General features: G+C 45.2%; 1 protein-coding gene across 1 annotated transcript in view; it reads left to right on the forward strand.

Moving 5' to 3' along the window:
- BTD (biotinidase) overlaps nt 1–21,090 on the forward strand; it is a 64,691-nt gene extending 43,601 nt beyond the window's left edge. The window contains exon 6 of the mRNA XM_068236087.1: nt 19,008–21,090. Coding sequence (XP_068092188.1) covers nt 19,008–20,171 — 1,164 coding nt within the window. The 3' untranslated portion in view covers nt 20,172–21,090. The remainder of the gene's footprint in view (nt 1–19,007) is intronic.
- Nucleotides 21,091–21,304: the final 214 nt, after the last annotated feature.

A 21,304-nucleotide genomic window follows, 5' to 3' on the forward strand; every position in this document is an offset into this window, starting at 1 on the left:
CTACAGCCAATCAGATTTCCTTGGTGGATAAACTGCTTCCATTCACACATTTTTGATGCCAGGAACCTGAAAGCTCACAAACTTGTGTCGAGGTTACAAAAAGTGGGCGGAGCTAAAACAAATTTCACTGGAACATTTAAACTGCAGCCATTCTTACACTGTTAATGGCAGGGCTCTCAAACTTTGCACAGTTGGTCACTGGGTGAATGAGATTAAGATTTTGGAAGGTGGGTGGAGCCTACAACAGCCAATAAAAATTCACCTTTTGATTTTCAAAGGGAATATTTAAGCTGCTACCATTCTTATACTGTTAATAGCAAATGCCTCAAACCTGATACAGTCAGTCATTGGGTGATTAGGGTTCAAATTCAGAAAGGGGGCGGAGCCACAAACAGCCATATTTGTTTATTTTTCAATGGGAACATACAAAGTATTGATACCAAGGACCCCAAAGCTGATAAACTTCATAACTGAGTGACTGTATGTCAAGGTTACAAAAAGTGGGCGGTGCCAACAACTTCATTTTTTACATTGCAGGGTTCCCAAACTTTACACAATTGGCCACTGGGTGACTGGGATGAATATTCAGAAATGTGGGTAGAGCCTACAACAGCCAATCAAAATGTACCTATTTATTTTCAAGGGGATATATTAACATTGCTACCATTCTTACACTGTTAGTGGCAGAGGCCTCAAACCTGATACAGTCAGTCATTGGGTGACTGGGATCCAAATTCACTAAAGGGGTGGAGCCACAAACAGCCAATATGATTTGTTAGATTGATTTCAGCCATTCTGTTGCCAGGGTTCTAAAACATGACACAGTTGGCCACTGGGTGACTGTGACTAATATTCAGAAAAGTGGGTGGAGCCTACAGCAGCCAATCAAAATTCACCTTTTGAATTTCAAAGGGAATATTTACTTTGCTGCCATTCATGCACTCTTAATGGCAGAGGCCTAACATCTGCTACAGTCAGTCACTGGGAGACTGAAATTTAAATTCTGAAGGGAGCGGGCCAAAAACAGCCAATCAGATTTGTTTAATTTCAATGGTAAAATGCAACTTTTTGATGCCAAAGACCCCAAAGCTCATAAACTTGGTCATTAAGTGACTGTATGTCAAAATTAGAAATAGTGGGCAGAGCCAAAAACAACTAACTTTTTACATGGGGAAATGTAAACTGCAGCTTTTCTTACACTGTTAATTGCAGGGTTCTCAAACTTCACACAGTTGGTCACTGGGTGACTAGGATTAATATTCGGAAAAGTAGGTGGAGCCTACAAGAGCCAATCAAAATTCACCTATTGATTTTCAAGGGGAATATTGAAACTGCAGCCATTCTCACACTGTTAATAGCAGAGGCCTCAAACCTGCTACAGTCAGTCGTTAAGTGTTTGGGGTTCAAATTCAGTAAAGGGGCGGAGCCAAAAACAGCCAGATTTCTTTGCTGGATAAACTGCTTCCATTAGCACAATTTTGATGCCAGGAACCCAAAATCTCACAAACTTGGTCTTTGAGTAGTGACTGTGTCAAGGTTACAAAAACAGATTTTTCTGGGAAATTGTAAACTGCAGCCTTTCTTCACTGTTAATGGCAGGGTTCTCAAACTTTGCACAGCTGGTTACTGGGTGACTGGGATTAATATTCAGAAAAGTGGGTGGAGCCTAAAAATGCCAATCAAAAATCACATATCGCTTTTCAAGGAGGATATTAAAATTGCTGCCATTCTTGCACTGTTAATGGCACAAGCCTCAAACCTGGTACAGTTGGTCATTGGGTCACTGAGGTTCAAATTCAGAAAAGGCGACAGAGCCACAAACAGTCAATCAGATTTGTTTCATTTCATGGGAAAGTACAAATTATCGATGCCAAGGACCCCAAAGCTCACAAAATTGGTAATTAGGTGACTGTGTGTCCAGGTTACAAAAAGTGGGCGGAACCAAAACCAAATTTCACTGGGAAAATATAAACTGCAGCCATTCTTACACTGTTAATGGCAGGGTTCTCAAACTTTGCCTAGATGGTCACTGGGTGACTGAGATTAATATTCAGGTAGAGTGGGTGGAGCCTATAATAGCCAATAAAATTCACCTGTTGATTTTCAAGGGGAATATTTACATAGCTGCCATTTTTACACTGCTAATAGCAGATGCTTCAAACCTGCTACAGTTGATCATTGGGTGACTGGGGTTCAAATGCTGGAGAGGGGGTGAATCCACAAACAGCCAATCTAATTTGTGTCATTTCATGGGAATATACAAATTATTGATGCCAAGGACCCCAAAACTCACAAACTTGGTCATTGAGTGTTTGTGCGTTAGGGTTAGAAAGTGGGCGGAGCCCACACCAGTCAAATACATACACAGGCAACGCCGGGTCATCAGTGGGTGGAGACAAATACAAATTTCCCTGGGAAAATGTAAACTGCAGCCATTCTTACACTGTGAATGCCGGGTTCTCAAACTTTGCACAGTTGGTCACTGGGTGACTGAGATTAATATTCAGAAAAGTGGGTGGAGCCTACAAAAGTGAATCAAACTTCACCTATTGCTTTTCAAGGGGAATATTTAATTGCTACTATTCTTGCACTGTTAATGGCACAGGCCTCAAACCCGGTACAGTTGGTCATTGGGTGACTGGGGTTCAAATTCAGAAAAGATTGTGGAGCCACAAACAGCCAATCAGATTTTTTTTATTTCAATGAAAATTATTGATACCAAAGACCCCAAAGCTTACAAACTTGGTCATTGAGTAATTGTGTGTTAGGGCTTGAAAAAATGGGCGGAGCCAACACCAGCCAAATACATACCCGGGCAACGCCGGGCAATCAGCTAGTGTGTATGTATATGTATGTATATATATATATATATATATATATATATATATATATATATATATATATATATATATATATATATATATATATATATATATATATATATACACCTTTATATACAATTGGCGGCCGGGAAGTGGACCCCGCAAGGACCGGCGTATAGACAAATGGCCGGCGGGTTACTAGCACCCGGATCATAGCATACAAAGTGTATAATACACTTTGTATTGTATACAAAGTGTATTATACAGGCTGCCTCCTGCCCTGGTGGTCCCAGTGTCTGAGGGACCACCAGGGCAGGCTGCAGCCACCCTAGTCTGCACCCAAGCACACTGATTCCCCCCCCCCCCCTGCCCCCTGATCGCCCACAGCACCCCTCAGACCCCCCCCCCCCCCCCCTGCCCACCCCCCAGACCCCTGTTTGCACCCAATCACCCCCCTAATCACCCATCAATCACTCCCTGTCACTGTCTGTCAACGCTATTTTTTTTCTATGCCCTAAACTGCCCCCTGCTCCCTCCTGATCGCCCCCTTCCACCCCTCAGATTCTCCCCAGACCCCCCCTCCCCTGTGTACTGTATGCATCTATCCCCCCGATCACCTTTCAATCACCCATCAATCACCCCCTATCACTGCCACCCATCAATCAGCCCCTAACCTGCCCCTTGCAGGCAATCTGATCACCCACCCACACCAATAGATCGCCCGTAGATCCGACGTCAGATCACCTCCCAAGTGCAGTGTTTACATCTGTTCTCTACCCTAAACACCCACTAATTACCCATCAATCACCCATCAATCACCTCCTATCTCACCACCTGTCACTGTTACCCATCAGATCAGACCCTAATCTGCCCCTTGCGGGCACCCAATCACCCGCCTACACGCTCAGATTGCCCTCAGACCCCCCCTTATCAATTCGCCAGCGCAATATTTACATCTGTTCTTCCCTGTAATAACCCACTGATCACCTGTCAATCACCCATCAATCACCCCCTGTCACTGCCACCCATCAATCACCCCCTGTCACTGCCACCCATCAATCAGCCCCTAACCTGCCCCTTGCGGGCAATCTGATCACCCACCCACACCAATAGATCGCCCGCAGATCCGACGTCAGATCACAACCCAAGTGCATTGTTTACATCTGTTCTCTACCCTAAACACCCACTAATTACCCATCAATCACCCCCTGTCACTGCTACCTATCAGATTAGACCCCTATCTGCCCCTAGGGCACTCAATCACCCGCCCACACCCTCAGAACGCCCTCAGATTCCAGCCCTGATCACCTCACCAGTGCATTGCTTGCATCTATTCCTCCCTCTAATCACACATTGAGACACCCATCAATCACCTCCTGTCACCCCCTAGCACACCTACTCATCAGGTTAGGCCCTAATTTGCCCCGTGTGGGCTCCTGATCACTCGGCCAAACCCTCAGATCCCCCTCAGACCCCCTTCCGATCACCTCCCCAGTGCATTGATTGCATCTATTTTCCCCTCTATCCACCCCCTGAGACACCCATCAATCACCTCCTGTCACCCCCCCTAGCACTCCTATCCATCAGATCAGGCCCAATACAACCTTTCATCTAAAAGGCCACCCTGCTTATGACCGGTTCCACAAAATTCGCCCCCTCATAGACCACCTGTCATCAAAATTTGCAGATGCTTATACCCCTGAACAGTCATTTTGAGACATTTGGTTTCCAGACTACTCACGGTTTTGGGCCCGTAAAATGCCAGGGCGGTATAGGAACCCCACAAGGGACCCCATTTTAGAAAAAAGACACCCCAAGGTATTCTGTTAGGTGTATGACGAGTGCATAGAAGATTTTATTTTTTTGTCAAAAGTTAGTGGAAATTGATTTTTATTGTTTTTTTTCACAAAGTGTCATTTTTTACTAACTTGTGCCAAAAAATAAAATCTTCTATGAACTCGCCATACACCTAACGGAATACCTTGGGGTGTCTTCTTTCTAAAATGGGGTCACTTGTGGGGTTCCTATACTGCCCTGGCATTTTAGGGGCCCTAAACCGTGAGGAGTAGTCTAGAAAACAAATGCCTCAAAATGACCTGTGAATAGGACGTTGGGCCCCTTAGCGTACCTAGGCTGCAAAAAAGTGTCACACATGTGGTACCGCCGTACTCAGGAAAAGTAGTATAATGTGTTTTGGGGTGTATTTTTACACATACCCATGCTGGGTGGGAGAAATCACTCTGTAAATGGACAATTGTGTGTAAAAAAAAATCAAACAATTGTCATTTACAGAGATATTTCTCACACCCAGCATTATACTACTTCTCCTGAGTACGGCAATACCACATGTGTGGCACTTTTTTGCAGCCTAACTGCGCTAAGGGGCCCATAGTCCAATGAGCACCTTTAGGCTTTACAGGGGTGCTTACAATTTAGCACCCCCCAAAATATCAGGACAGTGAACACACCCCACAAATGACCCCATTTTGGAAAGTAGACACTTCAAGGTATTCAGAGAGGGGCATGGTGAGTCCGTGGCAGATTTCATTTTTTTTTTGTCGCAAGTTAGAAGAAATGGAAACCTTTTTTTTTTTTTTGTCAGAAAGTGTCATTTTTTTAGCAGAAATGGAAACACTTTTTAAAAAAACAAAATTTGTCACAAAGTGTCATTTTCTGCTAACTTGTGACAAAAAATAATATCTTCTATGAACTCACTATGCCTCTCAGTGAATACTTTGGGATGTCTTCTTTCCAAAATGGGGTCATTTGGGGGGTATTTATACTATCCTGGAATTCTAGCCCCTCATGAAACCTGTCAGGTGCTCAGAAAAGTCAGAGATGCTGGAAAATGGGAAAATTCACTTTTTGCACCATAGTTTGTAAACGCTATAACTTTTACCCAAACCAATAAATATAGGCTGAATGTTTTTTTTTTTTTTAATCAAAAACATGTTTGTCCACATTTTTCACACTGCATGTATACAGAAATTTTACTTTATTTGAAAAATGTCAGCACAGAAAGTTAAAAAAAACATTTTTTTGACAAAATTCATGTCTTTTTTGATGAATATAATAAAAAGTAAAAATCGCAGCAGCAATCAAATAGCACCAAAAGAAAGCTTTATTATTGACAAGAAAAGGAGCCAAAATTCATTTAGGTGGTAGGTTGTATGAGCGAGCAATAAACCGTGAAAGCTGCAGTGGTCTGAATGGAAAAAAGTGCCTGGTCCTTAAGGGGGGTAAAGCCCACGGTCCTCAAGTCTTTAAAGCCCCACACACTCAACATCGGTATCAGCTTTTTTAACAATAGCAAAAAACTTTTTTTAGCGGTTTCAACTTGTTTAACTACAAAAGTTGTTTAACAATTGTGCTGCATAAAAGGCTTAAGATTGTTCCAGTTTTTGCACCTATTTTCTTGATTAGCCCACCACTTGTGTTAGCAAACTGGGGCCCATATGCAATTAACTTTTTCTCTTGAATTTTCTCCTAGTGATATTTTCAAATTTGTCAATAAAATGCCCTTTTAGACCACCAAAAAGCAAGAAAATAGATAAAATATTTTTAATAGTATTTCTAACCTACTTTTTGTTCCTTTTTCAATTAAAAAAATGCTGAAAAACTAGTCTACATAGAAGATGGAAAAAGTATCTTCTAGGAGAAAATTCAGGAGAAAAAGGGAATTGCATATGTGCCTGGGGACTCAAACCTTAAATGTTGTTTGCCCATTGGTACTTGAACAATTATGCATGCATAATTTGCATGCAATTGTGAGTTAAGTTGGACTTGCAGTTGCTCCGCTTCTCTTCCTCCCCATTCCTGTGACGTTACTCCTATCTACACCGATCACTGAGGCAGCTACTGCAGGAAGGGGGGGGGAAGCCTCAGCCCATTTAGCTCCACTTCGTACTTCCGCATACCAGCTGAGGACAACAATGGGACCAAGCATCTCACAGAGAAGCGAAATGGCGGTCGTTAGGTCCATTTAGTGTTGTGTTGCTGTGCATATGTCTCTATGTCTCCCAGAATCCTGCACTACACATTGCAGTCTGTAGTAACACTCCACTTAAAGAGGAGCTGTTAGGTATAAGGTCTCAGAGAAAATAAACACATATATCAGTAGCTAAATATTGGCTGTACTTACATTACATATGCATTTCACTGTCCACGTTTGGATTTCACAGAATTTGTATATAGTATATGCAGAGATAGATGCTCCTGACAGCTCATGGCAGGCTCCATGTTTTTCTGTCAAATGTGTCGTCATGTCCTGCCTGCTTCCTGATCACAGAAAAGCTGGTACTGAATAACACAGTGTGCAGTGAATATTAATGAGCCATGTGGCTAGGAACAATAGCTGACTCCTGCAGTGTACTCTGCCCGGAGATTTATCTGTGCTACGCGCTGGACTGAATACAAGCTGCTGTAACGTCTCATTAACAGCCGAGGGGAGGGCCCCAGAATGCTTTGCAGTATAGTATGCGGCTTGCGTCCTCTTGGGTCTAATTAGCTTTTCTGATAAGCACACATCAAAGGTAAGAGAGATTTTTATCTTCACTAATGGCTTTCTGGCTTCCTTCTAAACTGTTTAACACAGGAGAATAGAGGTTTAAATTAGCTTCTGCAGCCTGACAGTTACTCTTTAATGACAGCTCAGGCCAGGTGATAATGCCTCACACACTTAAAGGGGCACTATGACGAAAACATTTTAAATTTAAAATATGTGCAAACATATACAAATAAGAAGTACGTTTTTTCCAGAATAAAATGAGCCATAAATTACTTTTCTCCTATGTTGCTGTCACTTACAGTAGGTAGTAGAAATCTGACAGAAGCGACCGGTTTTGGACGAGTCCTTCTCTTCATTCGGGATTCTCAGGAATTTTTTTAATTTTCAAAAGCACTTAGTGAAGTCATCACAGCAAATCCAAACCTTACAAATCTATCAGCTGATCAAACTGATCACATGCTTCTCCGTCCGTGAGTTCTCTTAGGTAGGGCCAGTAGTTACACCTCCTGTTGCATCATTATTGGTGATAGGAAGTGAGAGAAGCCTCTCCAACATAGGTCACATTAGAGATGTCTTCCCTGATCCATCTTTTAAACAATAATTTTTGCTTGGAGTGCCACTCTAATTTATGTGGTAAATTTTGTGTTCCATGACTTTTATCATTAAGAAAAATAGAAAAGGTAAAAAGCAGCCATTGTTTCTCCAGGTGCGCAGAACAGGCTGACACTGCAGGTTAAAAGAATGCTTCTGAAGCCTTAAATTAGTGAGAATATGCTTCCTGCTGCATTATCCACATCAAAGGAAGTGGACACTTTGGAGGCTCATTATATTCAATTCGATGTACTTGTGCTGTTGGCTTTGTCTAGGTAAGTGCAGATGAAAGAACGCAACAGCTCAGAAAAGCTCCAATGTTCACTGAAAGGTTCTATTTGAGTAACAAAACTATTTAGATGCCTTAATTTCTCTTCCCTGTTCACCATAGACGAATGATGGAATACAGATTTCATTTGCAGTATTCAGTACATTAACTGGTTTGAATTAGAGTGAACACAAATAGTTGAGAAAAATAAGTATTTATGCGTAGTCATGGTCATGTCTAGGCAGGGCTGGGACAAGGTCCACCACCAACAGAGGCTGAGCTGCCCAAGTGCGCCCCCCCCCACCCCCATCGGCCACAACTATGTCGCTGACATGGATTCATGGCCAGTCTCTCCCTGTTATTTTTCCACTTTACCGGGTGGTGTATATACTGAGCTGCTCCATAGGACTGCATTTGGCACGCCTACAGTAATCATCAGTAGTAGAGATCACTTGACATCTTTTTGTTGCTATGGGGCTTTAGGTATCCAGGTATAGGGGCCCCCAGTATAGGAAGCCAGGTATAGGTTCACCCAATATAGAAAACCAGGTATAAGTGGCCCCAGATTTCATTCAGACACTTCATATTCTCCTACATCTTCAAAACATACTAATAAGTCAACTTGTTTCCCCCCAAACATGCCTATAGTGAAAATATTAGTCTATAACTATGGTAGGGATTATACTATGTGCTACTCTGGGGACAGTCAGTGACATGACTCTGCAAAGTGCTGCAGAAGATGTCAATGCTATATAAATACATAATAGTATGGTAGGACATTAGATTATGACTATGGTAGAGATTAGATAGCGAGCTGGCTTGAGGACAGTCAGTGACATGACTGTACACTACAAAGTGCTGAAGAAGATGCCATTGCTATATAAATGCATAATAATAAAATGGTAGTGTATTAGAGCTCACAATATAATCCTGTCATAGTCAAATACACTACCATATTATTATTATACATTTATATAGCAATGACCTCTTCTGCAGCATTTTACAGAGTACATAGTCATGTCACTTAGACTATGGTAGTATTAGATTGTGAGCTCCTTTGAGGACAGTCAGTGACATGACTATGTACTCTGTAAAGTGCTGCAGAAGATGTCAGTGCTATATAAATACGTAATAATAATATGGTAGGACATTAGACTATGACTATGGCAGAGATTAGTAAGTGAGCTCATTAGAGGACAGTCAGTTACATGACTATGTACTTTGTGAAGTGGTGCGAGTAATGGATGCGACAAAACCCCTGGCGCTGTTCCCCCACGTGTATAAATGTGCCCCCATGTGTGAATTATACATTACCTGTCCTGCGTCGTTCACCACACGGTGCCCATCCGTCTTCAGTTTCTTTCTGTTCTATGTGTGGCTCACATGTCACCAGCATATAGTGTGTGGCGCATGAGTGATGTCAGGCATGGTAAATGCCAGCAGTGTGTGAAGCGCAAATGGAGGAGTGGGAAGCGGAATATGGATGGGCACCGCACAGGGGGCAACACAGGACAGGTTACACACATGTGGAGTACATTACACACTAGGGGTGGCGGTGGATGCAGCAGACACAGGGGACTTGGCCATTCTGGAGAGATTTCATGCTGAAGTTGATTGGGAATCATCCTGCAATGTATGGGAAGCCGACAGATCTCTCTCTGATCAGATTCGATTAGAGAGAGATTTGTCTCTTGGTGGAATCTGCCCATCATTGCTAGATCTATGGCTACCTTTACTTTGGCATGGTAACATTAGGACACTGCAGTGTCATTCCTGTATGTTTAGGTTCTTATCAGTCCTGGGAGTAGAGGGGAGTAGGGAGAAGTACAGAAGGCTTTACAGCCTGTCTCCCTGACTTACATAGTACAGGTTCAGGATGGAGAAAGGGGCGCAGGGCCACACACACACACACACACACACACACACACACACACACACACACACACACACACACACACACACACACACACACACACACACACACACACACACACACACACACACACACACACACCAAATACACACACAAACACACCAAATACACACACACACACACACACACCAAATACACACACACACACACACACACCAAATACACACACACACACACACACCAAATACACACACACACACACACACCAAATACACACACACACACACACACACACACACACCAAATACACACACACACACACACACACACACACACACACACACACACACACACACACACACACACACACACACACACACCTTCCCCTTAGAATTGCATTCTCCATCAGCCAGCCATGTTTGACTGGGCTGGCTTCCTGGGGGAGCAGCTGGATGATGTCACTGACAGAAGTAAAAAAAAAACTTGCAGACCAGCTAAGCACCCTTAGTGGTGTGCTAGGAACTGTCTCCCAATATTATCCTACAAAACTATGTATGACTCCTTATCAGATGCAGTCTTTAGAACCACTGTGCAGAGAGCTTTTCCTCTCCCTCCCTTACATGTATCTGAGACGTGTGTCTCAGGACAGGGGAAAAAAAACAGGGTTTTTTTTTGTTACTGCCTGTGGAATAAAAAATGCCTTTGAAAGCGCCCCATCCTGACCTGATAAACTGCCGCTCAGAGGCCAAAGCCTCTTCTGCCTCTGTGTCGTCCTGGGCCTGTGTCTAGGAGCACTCACAGAGAAGCATGTGATATGTTTGAACAGCTGATAGATTTGCTGTGATCACATCCTGCTTTAGCACATGATCATGACTAGCAAATTAGAGACTTCCATATCTATCACTTGACCATGTTGATCACATGTTTTTCCATGAGTTCTCCTAGACATGACCATCTCTATTTATGTGCATCTAAGGCTTGCTGGGCTTACCTGCGTCTGGTATAGATGAGTTTGATGTAAGTACTGGCGGAAGGTGACTGTGCCACATTAAAATTATCAGTGACTGTGGCATCTGTGTGTGCTGGTGCTATCCTGTTTCAGCCTGCAGATCACTGGATTTCTGGTCTGACTCATTATTACACAAGTGTGTAATGTAGATTTACCTAGAGTGCCTGAGTGTAGCCTAGAGGTGCCAATAAGTTACTATGTCAAGTAATTTCAAACCTAATGTGAAAGTACTTTACCTGTGTATAGTAGGGCAGGCATGATTGCCGCACTAATGGTTTGGTGATGGTACATATGACCACTATGTCCTGCAGTCTAATTATTCCTTAATACATATAGGGGGTAATTAACTAAGCCTGGGGAACAGTGAAGAACATGAAGAAAACTAAGGACTCTTTCACACAAACAGCTGACAGCAGCTCCTGTTCACTTGCTGGGCGCTTACAGCCAGTTGTAAGTGTACAGCACTGGCGGTGGTGTAGTTCATGCACATCTGAGCGGGCAGGAGCCACCGACTAGATGTGCATGAACATGGAAGTTTCTTAAAGGATACCTGTAGCAAAAAAAAGGGCCCCAAATGGGTACTCGCCTCAATAGAGCTGAAAATGTGTCCCTATTCATGGAAGCACACACAAAAAAATGTATATATATTCTCTTGACCCCATTCATCTGTTATGTTTTGATGTATATTCCAGTAGGGATCAGATTTTTCCTAATCCACCCTGGAATATACGTGTGTGTGTGTGTGTGTGTGTGTGTACAGTGGGATACGAAAGTTTGGGCAACCTTGTTAATTGTCATGATTTTCCTGTATAAATCGTTGGTTGTTACGATAAAAATGTCAGTTAAATATATCATATAGGAAACGCACACAGTGATATTTGAGAAGTGAGATGAAGTTTATTGGATTTACAGAAAGTGTGCAATAATTGTTTAAACAAAATTAGGCAGGTGCATACATTTGGGCACCACAAAAAAGAAATGAAATCAATATTTAGCAGGTCCTCCTTTAGCAAAAATTACAGCTTCTAAACACTTCCTGTAGGTTCCAATGAGAGTCTGGATTCTGGTTGAAGGTATTTTGGACCATTCCTCTTTACAGAACATCTCGAGTTCATCCAGGTTTGATGGCTTCCGAACATGGACAGCTCTCTTTAACTCACACCACAGATTATCAATTATACTCAGGTCTGGGGAATGAGATGGCCATTCCAGAACGTTGTACTTGTTCCTCTGCATGAATGCCTTAGTTGATTTTGAGCAGTGTTTCGTTGTCTTGTTGAAAGATTCAGCCCAGGCACAGCTTAAGGTTTGTCACTGATTCCTGGACATTGGTCTCCAGAATCTGCTGATGCTGAGTGGAATCCATGCATCCCTCAACTTTGACAAGATGCCCAGTCCCTACACTGGCCACACAGCCCCACAGCTTGATGGAACGACCACCATATTTTACTGTAGGTAGCAGGTGTTTTTCTTGGAATGCTCTGTTCTTTTTCCTCCTTATTAACACCCCTTGTTATGCCCAAATAACTCCCCTTGTTATGCCCAAATAACTCAATTTTAGTTTCATCAGTCCACAGCACCCTATTCCAAAATGAAGCTGGCTTGTCCAAATGTGCTTTAGCATACCTCAAGCTGCTCTGTTTGTGCTGTGGGCAGAGAAAAGGCTTCCTCTCCATCCCTCATCTTCCCACCCCGGCCATCCCTAAACCTCCCAGATGTGCATGTCACTGTTAACCACACTACCATTCGCCCTACCTCTCAAGCCCGCTGTCTGGGTGTCACCTTGGACTCCGCACTCTCCTTCACTCCCCACATCCAAAACCTCACAATCAGGGGCGCCTCTGGCCTTTTTGGCACTCCAGGCAAGAAAACCTATGGCACCCCCCCCCCCCCCCCCCCTCCCCTTCCCATGCTGCCATGTTTTCACAAATAAGTTCAGACATATTTTTATCCCATGCCCTCCACAGATCGAATGCAGATACCATGTGCCCCCCACAGATCAAACGCAGATACCATGTCCCCCACAGATCAAACGCAGATACCATGTGCCCCCCACAGATCAAACGCAGATACCATGTGCCCCCCACAGATCAAACGCAGATACCATGTGCCCCCCGCAGATCAAACGCACATACTATGTGTCCCCCACAGATCAAACGCAGATACCATGTGCCCCCCGCAGATCAAACGCAGATACCATGTCCCCCACAGATCAAACGCAGATACCATGTGCCCCCCACAGATCAAACGCAGATACCATGTGCCCCCCACAGATCAAACGCAGATACCATGTGCCCCCCGCAGATCAAACGCACATACCATGTGTCCCCCACAGATCAAACGCAGATACCATGTGCCCCCCGCAGATCAAACGCAGATACCATGTGCCCCCCGCAGATCAAACGCACATACCATGTGCCCCCCGCAGATCAAACGCACATACCATGTGCCCCCCACAGATCAAACGCAGATACCATGTGCCCCCCACAGATCAAACGCAGATACCATGTCCCCCGCAGATCAAACGCACATACCATGTGCCCCCCACAGATCAAACGCAGATACCATGTGCCCCCCAAAGATCAAACGCAGATACCATGTACCCCCCACAGATCAAACGCAGATACCATGTGCCCCCCCACAGATCAAACGCAGATACCATGTCCCCCGCAGATCAAACGCACATACCATGTGCCCCCCGCAGATCAAACGCAGATACCATGTGCCCCCTGCAGATAAAACGCAGATACCATGTGCCCCCTGCAGATCAAAAGCAGATACCATGTGCCCCCCGCAGATCAAACGCAGATACCATGTGCCCCCCACAGATCAAACGCAGATACCGGGCGCCCTCACAGATCAAACGCAGATACCATGTGCCCCCCACAGATCAAACGCAGATACCATGTCCCCCCACAGATCAAAAGCAGATACCATGTGCCCCCCACAGATCAAACGCAGATACCATGTGCCCCCCACAGATCAAACGCAGATACCATGTGCCGCCCACAAATCAAACGCAGATACCATGTGCCCCCCACAGATCAAATGCAGATACCATGTGCCCCCCGCAGATCAAACGCAGATATCATGTGCCCCCCGCAGATCAAACGCAGATACCATGTGCCCCCCATAGATCAAACGCAGATACCATGTCCCCCGCAGATCAAACGCAGATACCATGTGCCCCCCGCAGATCAAACGCAGATACCATGTGCCCCCCACACATCAAACGCAGATACCATGTGCCCCCCACAGATCAAATGCAGATACCATGTGCCCCCCACAGATCAAATGCAGATACCATGTGCCCCCCACAGATCAAACGCAGATACCATGTGCCCCCCACAGATCAAACGCAGATACCATGTGCCCCCCGCAGATCAAACGCAGATATCATGTGCCCCCCGCAGATCAAACGCAGATACCATGTCCCCCCACAGATCAAAAGCAGATACCATGTGCCCCCCACAGATCAAACACACATACCATGTGCCCCCCACAGATCAAACGCAGATACCATGTGCCCCCCGCAGATCAAACGCAGATACCTTGTGCCCCCCGCAGATCAAACGCAGATATCATGTTTCCCCCGCAGATCAAACGCAGATACCATGTGCCCCCCATAGATCAAACGCAGATACCATGTCCCCCGCAGATCAAATGCAGATACCATGTGCCCCCCGCAGATCAAACGCAGATACCATGTGCCCCCCGCAGATCAAACGCAGATACCATGTGCCCCCCGCAGATCAAACGCAGATACCATGTGCCCCCCGCAGATCAAACGCAGATACCATGTGCCCCCCACAGATCAAACGCAGATACCATGTGCCCCCCACAGATCAAACGCAGATACCATGTGCCCCCCACAGATCAAAAGCAGATACCATGTGCCCCCCACAGATCAAACGCACATACCATGTGCCCCCCACAGATCAAACACAGATACCATATGCCACCCACAGATCAAACGCAGATACCATGTGCCCCCCACAGATCAAACGCAGATACCATGTGCCCCCCACAGATCAAACGCAGATACCATGTGCCCCCCACAGATCAAACACAGATACCATATGCCACCCACAGATCAAACGCAGATACCATGTGCCCCCCACAGATCAAACGCAGATACCATGTGCCCCCCACAGATCAAACACAGATACCATATGCCACCCACAGATCAAACGCAGATACCATGTGCCCCCCACAGATCAAACGCAGATACCATGTGCCCCCCACAGATCAAACGCACATACCATGTGCCCCCCACAGATCAAACACAGATACCATGTGCCCCCCACAGATCAAACACAGATACCATATGCCACCCACAGATCAAACGCAGATACCATGTGCCCCCCACAGATCAAACGCAGATACCATGTGCCCCCCACAGATCAAACGCAGATACCATGTGCCCCCCACAGATCAAACGCAGATACCATGTGCCCCCCACAGATCAAAAGCAGATACCATGTGCCCCCCACAGATCAAACGCAGATACCATGTGCCCCCCACAGATCAAACGCAGATACCATGTGCCCCCCACAGATCAAACGCAGATACCATGTGCCCCCCGCAGATCAAAAGCAGATACCATGTGCCCCCCACAGATCAAACGCACATACCATGTGCCCCCCACAGATCAAACACAGATACCATGTGCCCCCCACAGATCAAACACAGATACCATATGCCACCCACAGATCAAACGCAGATACCATGTGCCCCCCACAGATCAAACGCAGATACCATGTGCCCCCCACAGATCAAACGCAGATACCATGTGCCCCCCACAGATCAAACGCAGATACCATGTGCCCCCCACAGATCAAACGCAGATACCATGTGCCCCCCACAGATCAAACGCAGATACCATGTGCCCCCCACAGATCAAACGCAGATACCATGTGCCCCCCACAGATCAAACGCAGATACCATGTGCCCCCCGCAGATCAAACGCAGATACCATGTGCCCCCCGCAGATCAAACGCAGATACCATGTGTCCCCCATAGATCAAACGCAGATACCATGTCCCCCGCAGATCAAACGCAGAGACCATGTCCCCCGCAGATCAAACGCAGATACCATGTGCCACCCACAGATCAAACGCAGATACCATGTGCCCTGCAGATCAAACGCAGATACCATGTCCCCTGCAGATCAAAACAGAAATTTGGGCACAAACACATAAATTAATAAGTCCAAAAATGCTTGTGTTTTCCGCAATAGGGATTCTGCCTAGTGCAATTAAAGCCTGTAAGCCCAGCACATAACCTTGAGAAAACATCTGTTGTTAACCTTAAAATGCTTATAATGCTTGGTGAGAATGATCCTTTCTGGAATGCCTAGTGTTAATATATTGCCTAGCTGGGAAAGAGTAGATCACAGTTATGTTTGTCACAAGACCTCTTAATACTATGCAAATTGAGGCTCTTTCTGGTGACTGATCACAGGGAAAGGTGTCAGAGTTTTCTCGGTGACAATAACTTTGGTATTGTTCTCCTGCTGTGAGACTCTAGTCTCTACACTCACCCTGCTGAACTGCTCTGGTGAGACTGTATCACACTGAATCTGCTGCCATCTTGCCGGGAGAGGAAAGGGGCGGGGCGCCACATTCATCAAGCTCAGCAGGAAGCTGCTGAGTTCCGTGCACTGACAGCCTGCCTGCACATGTCATACTGGCTTTTCAGCTGATACTTGTTGAGGTTGCTCATGAAGGCATCCCCAGACTAAGCGACCCTCCAGTGCTGTGTCCCCCCAGATACTGTGCCCTGGAGACAGATGTCTCTCCATGCTCCCTCTGCTTCTGGTCGGCAAGAAAGGGGGCGGGGCTAATGGCAAAGCACGATTGCAGCTCTGCTCCGCACTGGCCCTGTGTTGGGGAAGGCGTGGCCATATAGGAGGAGCAGAGCACATGTGCTTTGTTTCTATTGGCCCTGGGGCGGACCTATGTGGGGGTGTGTTAGAGTCTTCATAACAGCGATGCAGCTGCGACAGCATGGAAACAAAAGTGCGTGTGATTGACAAGCGCACTACAGGGACCAGCAGCGTCGCCCTTGGCAACCGATGCGCCCCAGGCAGTTGTTTGTACTGCCTGTCCTGTCAGGCGCCCCTGCTCACAATGTCCTGCAACTTCCACCTTTCGTAACATCTGTAAGATTCGCTCTTTTCTGACCTCTGCCACCACCAAACTCCTCATCCATGCCCTCCTAATTTCCCGCCTTGACTACTGCGGTGCACTTCTGTCTGGTCTCCCTATGACCCGAATAGCCCCACTGCAGTTCATCATGAACGCGGCAGCCAGAATTATCCACTCTTCCCATCGCACCACCATGGAGGATCCCCTCCGTGAATCCCTCCACTGGCTTCCTATCCAGTCCAGAATCAGATTCAAGATACTGTGTCTGACCTACAAATCTGTCCACAAAACCTGTCCAACCTACATTTCTGATCTTACTCAGAGGTACACACCTAGCCACTCACTCCGCTCCTCCAAAGAACTTTGCCTGACCGCCCCCCGCATCACCCAGTCCCATGTATGCCTCCAGGATGCTGCCTCAACACAATGGAACTCCCTACCTCCACCAATTAGGGCAGCCCCCTCCTTCAACATCTTCAAGAAGGCCCTCAAAACTCACTTTTTCACTCTGGCCTACCACCCCTCACAAGTGCTCTAAACCCACAGCTGAACTCTGGTCTTCTACCTTTCGTGTCCCTACATCTCCCTCTAGAATGTAAGCCTTTTGGCAGGGTCCTCCTCCTTTTGTGTCCTACCTGATCATGCACCTCCATTACTGTGAACCCATACTATGCATTTGAGTGAACCTAACTTGCCTAATCTCCATGCTCCATCCAGTGACTGACTAAGCATTACCTTGTACACCTACTGTTCTGCGTGATCTGGTTTTTCTTGTATTCCTGTATTGTCATATTGCTATATGTCACCCCTAAATATTGTCTGTAACCTAAACTAATGTCCAGCACTGCGCAATATGTTGGCGCTTTATAAATACAATAAATAAATAATAAATAATCCCTCTCGCATACAGCATCTCCTTGTGTAAAGCGTGCCGAATGGTTGAATGATGCACAGCGACTCTATCTGCAGCAAGAAGATGTTGTAGGTCGACTCTGACTGTACTCACTATTCGTTGCTTCTGTCTAGCCGAGATTTTTCTTGGTCTGTTACTTCAAGCCTTAACTCGAAGTGAGCCTGTGGTCTTCCATTTCCTAAATATTTTCCTAACTGTGGAAACAGACAGCTGAAATCTCTGAGACAGCTTTCTGTATCCTTTCCCTAAACCATGATGGTGAACAATGTTTGTCTTCAGGTGATTTGAGAGTTGTTTTTAGACCCCCAGGTTGCTACTCTTCAGAGAAAATTAAGAGGAGAAAAACTTACAATTGGCCCCCTTAAATACTCTTTCTCATAACTGGATTCACCTGTGTATTTAGGTCAGGGGTCACTGAGCTTACCAAGCCAATTTGAGTTCCAATAATTAGTTCTAAAGGTCTTGGAATCAATAAAATGACAACAGTGCCCAAATTTATTCATCTGCCTAATTTTATTTAAACAATTATTGCGCACTTTCTGTAAATCCAGTGAACTTCATATCACCTCTCAAATATCAGTGTCTGTGTCTCCTATGTGACATATTTAACTGACATTTTTTATCATAACAACCATCAATTTATACAGGAAAATCATGATGATTAACAAGGTTGCCCAAACTTTTGTATCCCATTGTGTGTATGTATATATGTATATGATATATATGTATATATATGTATGTACGTATATATATATATATATATATATATATATATATATATATATATATATATATATATATATTATAACTCAATACAAAGGTTTGTATTTTGTATTCTAATAATAGTAAAAATAACATACTTATATCACTTCCAGGTTCTGCAGCGGCTCAGTTGTATGGCCATGAGAGGAAGTATGTTTGTAGTTGCAAACATAGGAACTAAAGTACCCTGTGAGCATCTGGGCCCCGGCTGTCCTCCAGATGGGAGGTACCAGTTTAACACAGATGTGGTGTTTAGTGACAATGGCACCTTGGTGGCAATCTACTTCAAACAGAACTTGTATTTTGAATATGGCTTTGACACACCTCCAGAAGTCCAGCATGTTGTCTTCGATACTCCTTTTGCCACATTCGGCCTCTTTACTTGCTTTGATATCCTATTTCATGAACCAGTTGTGACTCTAATTGAAAAGCATGGAGTTAAGCACCTTGCATATCCAACAGCCTGGATGAATCAGCTCCCGCTTCTCTCCTCCATCCAGTTTCAAAGAGCCTTTGCCACTGGTTTCAACATTAATATCCTTGCAGCAAACATCCACCACAAAACTTTGGGTATGACTGGAAGTGGCATATTCAGTCCAGCAAGATCGTCATACTACTATGAAATGGAGAGCGAAGAAAGTCACCTTATCATAGCCAAAGTTCCAGTGGATCCATCGGAAGAACTGTTCCCAGGACAGGAAGCTCAAGTTTCTCCCGTGAATAGTGAAAAACTTGGAGACAGTGTCTTTCAAACCATTTCTCAGTCGTGTGATCCAGAAGATAGACTTGGAAACTGTGGTGCCTCAGCAGTGCAAGATGATACATTTCATGCAGAGATGATGTATGACAACTTTACTTTCGTTCCAGTGAACAGAAGTGAAGGATCAGTACATGTATGTTCTGGGACGCTCTGCTGCTATCTGACTTATCATAAACATAACGAATTCAATGAGCTGTATGCTCTGGGAGTGTTTGATGGTTTACACATTGTCCATGGAACGTATTCCCTACAAATTTGTGCCCTTGTGAAATGTGGGGGTCCAGATTTTACGATGTGCGGACAAGAAGTGACCAATGCAAGCACTGTCTTGAACTTTCAGATCTGGGGCAACTTCAGCACCAACTATGTCTTTCCCATGATTGTCACCTCAGGTGTCACCTTACAGTTACCTGATCACTGGGGCTGGAAAGATGGTCATTGTTACATTAATAAGAGGACAAATGACTTAGGATTAGTGACTGCAGCATTGTATGGCAGACACTACGATAGGGACTAGCTTTTAACCATGACATTAAGCAGAACTTACAGCATATATTAATGCTCAGCTACAGTACAACAAAAATTGCTTGGATTTTGTGGTGATGGCCCCTCCAAAAGCCACAGGCTGCTCACAACAATTGTCACAGCCAACACAACCAGCCTCTAATTTAGCCAGAATAAGAAGCCAGCTGAGCAGCCAATGCAGCCAGAACCAAAAGTCAGCTGAGCAGCCAACACAGCTAGAACCAGCCACTAGCACAGCCAGAACCAGGAGCCAGCTGAGCAGCTATCACAGCCAGAACCAGAAGCCAACTGAGCAGCCAGCACAACTAGAACCAGCCACTAGCACAACCAGAAGCCAGCTCAGCAGCCAACACAGCCAGAAACAAAAGCCAGCTGAGAAGCCAACGCGGCTAGAACCAGTCACTAGCACAGCTAGAACCAGAAGCCAGCTGAGCAGCCAACACAGCTAGAACCAGCTACTAGCACAACCAGAAGCCAGCTGAGCAGCCAAAACAGCCAGAACCAGAAGCCAGCTGAGAAGCCAACACAGCAAGAATCAGCCACTAGCACAGCCAGAACCAGAAGCTAGCTGAGCAGCCAACACAACTAAAACCAGTCACTAGCACAGTCAGAACCAGAAGCTAGCTGAGCAGCCAACACAGCTAGAATCAGCCTCTAGCACAGCCAGAATCAGAAGCCAGCTGGGCAGCCAATGCAGCCAAAACCTAAAGCCAGCTGAACAGCCAACACGGCCAGAATCAAAAGCCAGCTGAGCAGCCAACACAGTCACTAGTGACTTGCACAACCAGGTGAAGCAGCCGGCAGACCAGCTAACACAGCCAGGACCAGCCACTAGCAACACTCCAGCACCAAGCCAGACAGCCAAAAGAGTAATGCTTCATACACACTTGAGATAAAAGTCTTTGGAAAAGGCAAGATCACAGACCAATTTTACCCACTTCCATATAGTATGAGAGCCATACCTACACAGTCTATTCTATGGAGCTGCACTCCCCAACAAATAAAATCTTTGCAGGATGCTGCACACAAAGATGTCTGTACACACTCAAAAGATCATTATCTGCAAAAGATCTGTTCCTGCCAAAGATCCATTCCTGCAAAATGCATTCATAGTCTATGAGATCT

The sequence above is a fragment of the Hyperolius riggenbachi genome, chromosome 5 (assembly GCF_040937935.1).
Source record: "Hyperolius riggenbachi isolate aHypRig1 chromosome 5, aHypRig1.pri, whole genome shotgun sequence".
NCBI classification, from domain to species: domain Eukaryota; kingdom Metazoa; phylum Chordata; class Amphibia; order Anura; family Hyperoliidae; genus Hyperolius; species Hyperolius riggenbachi.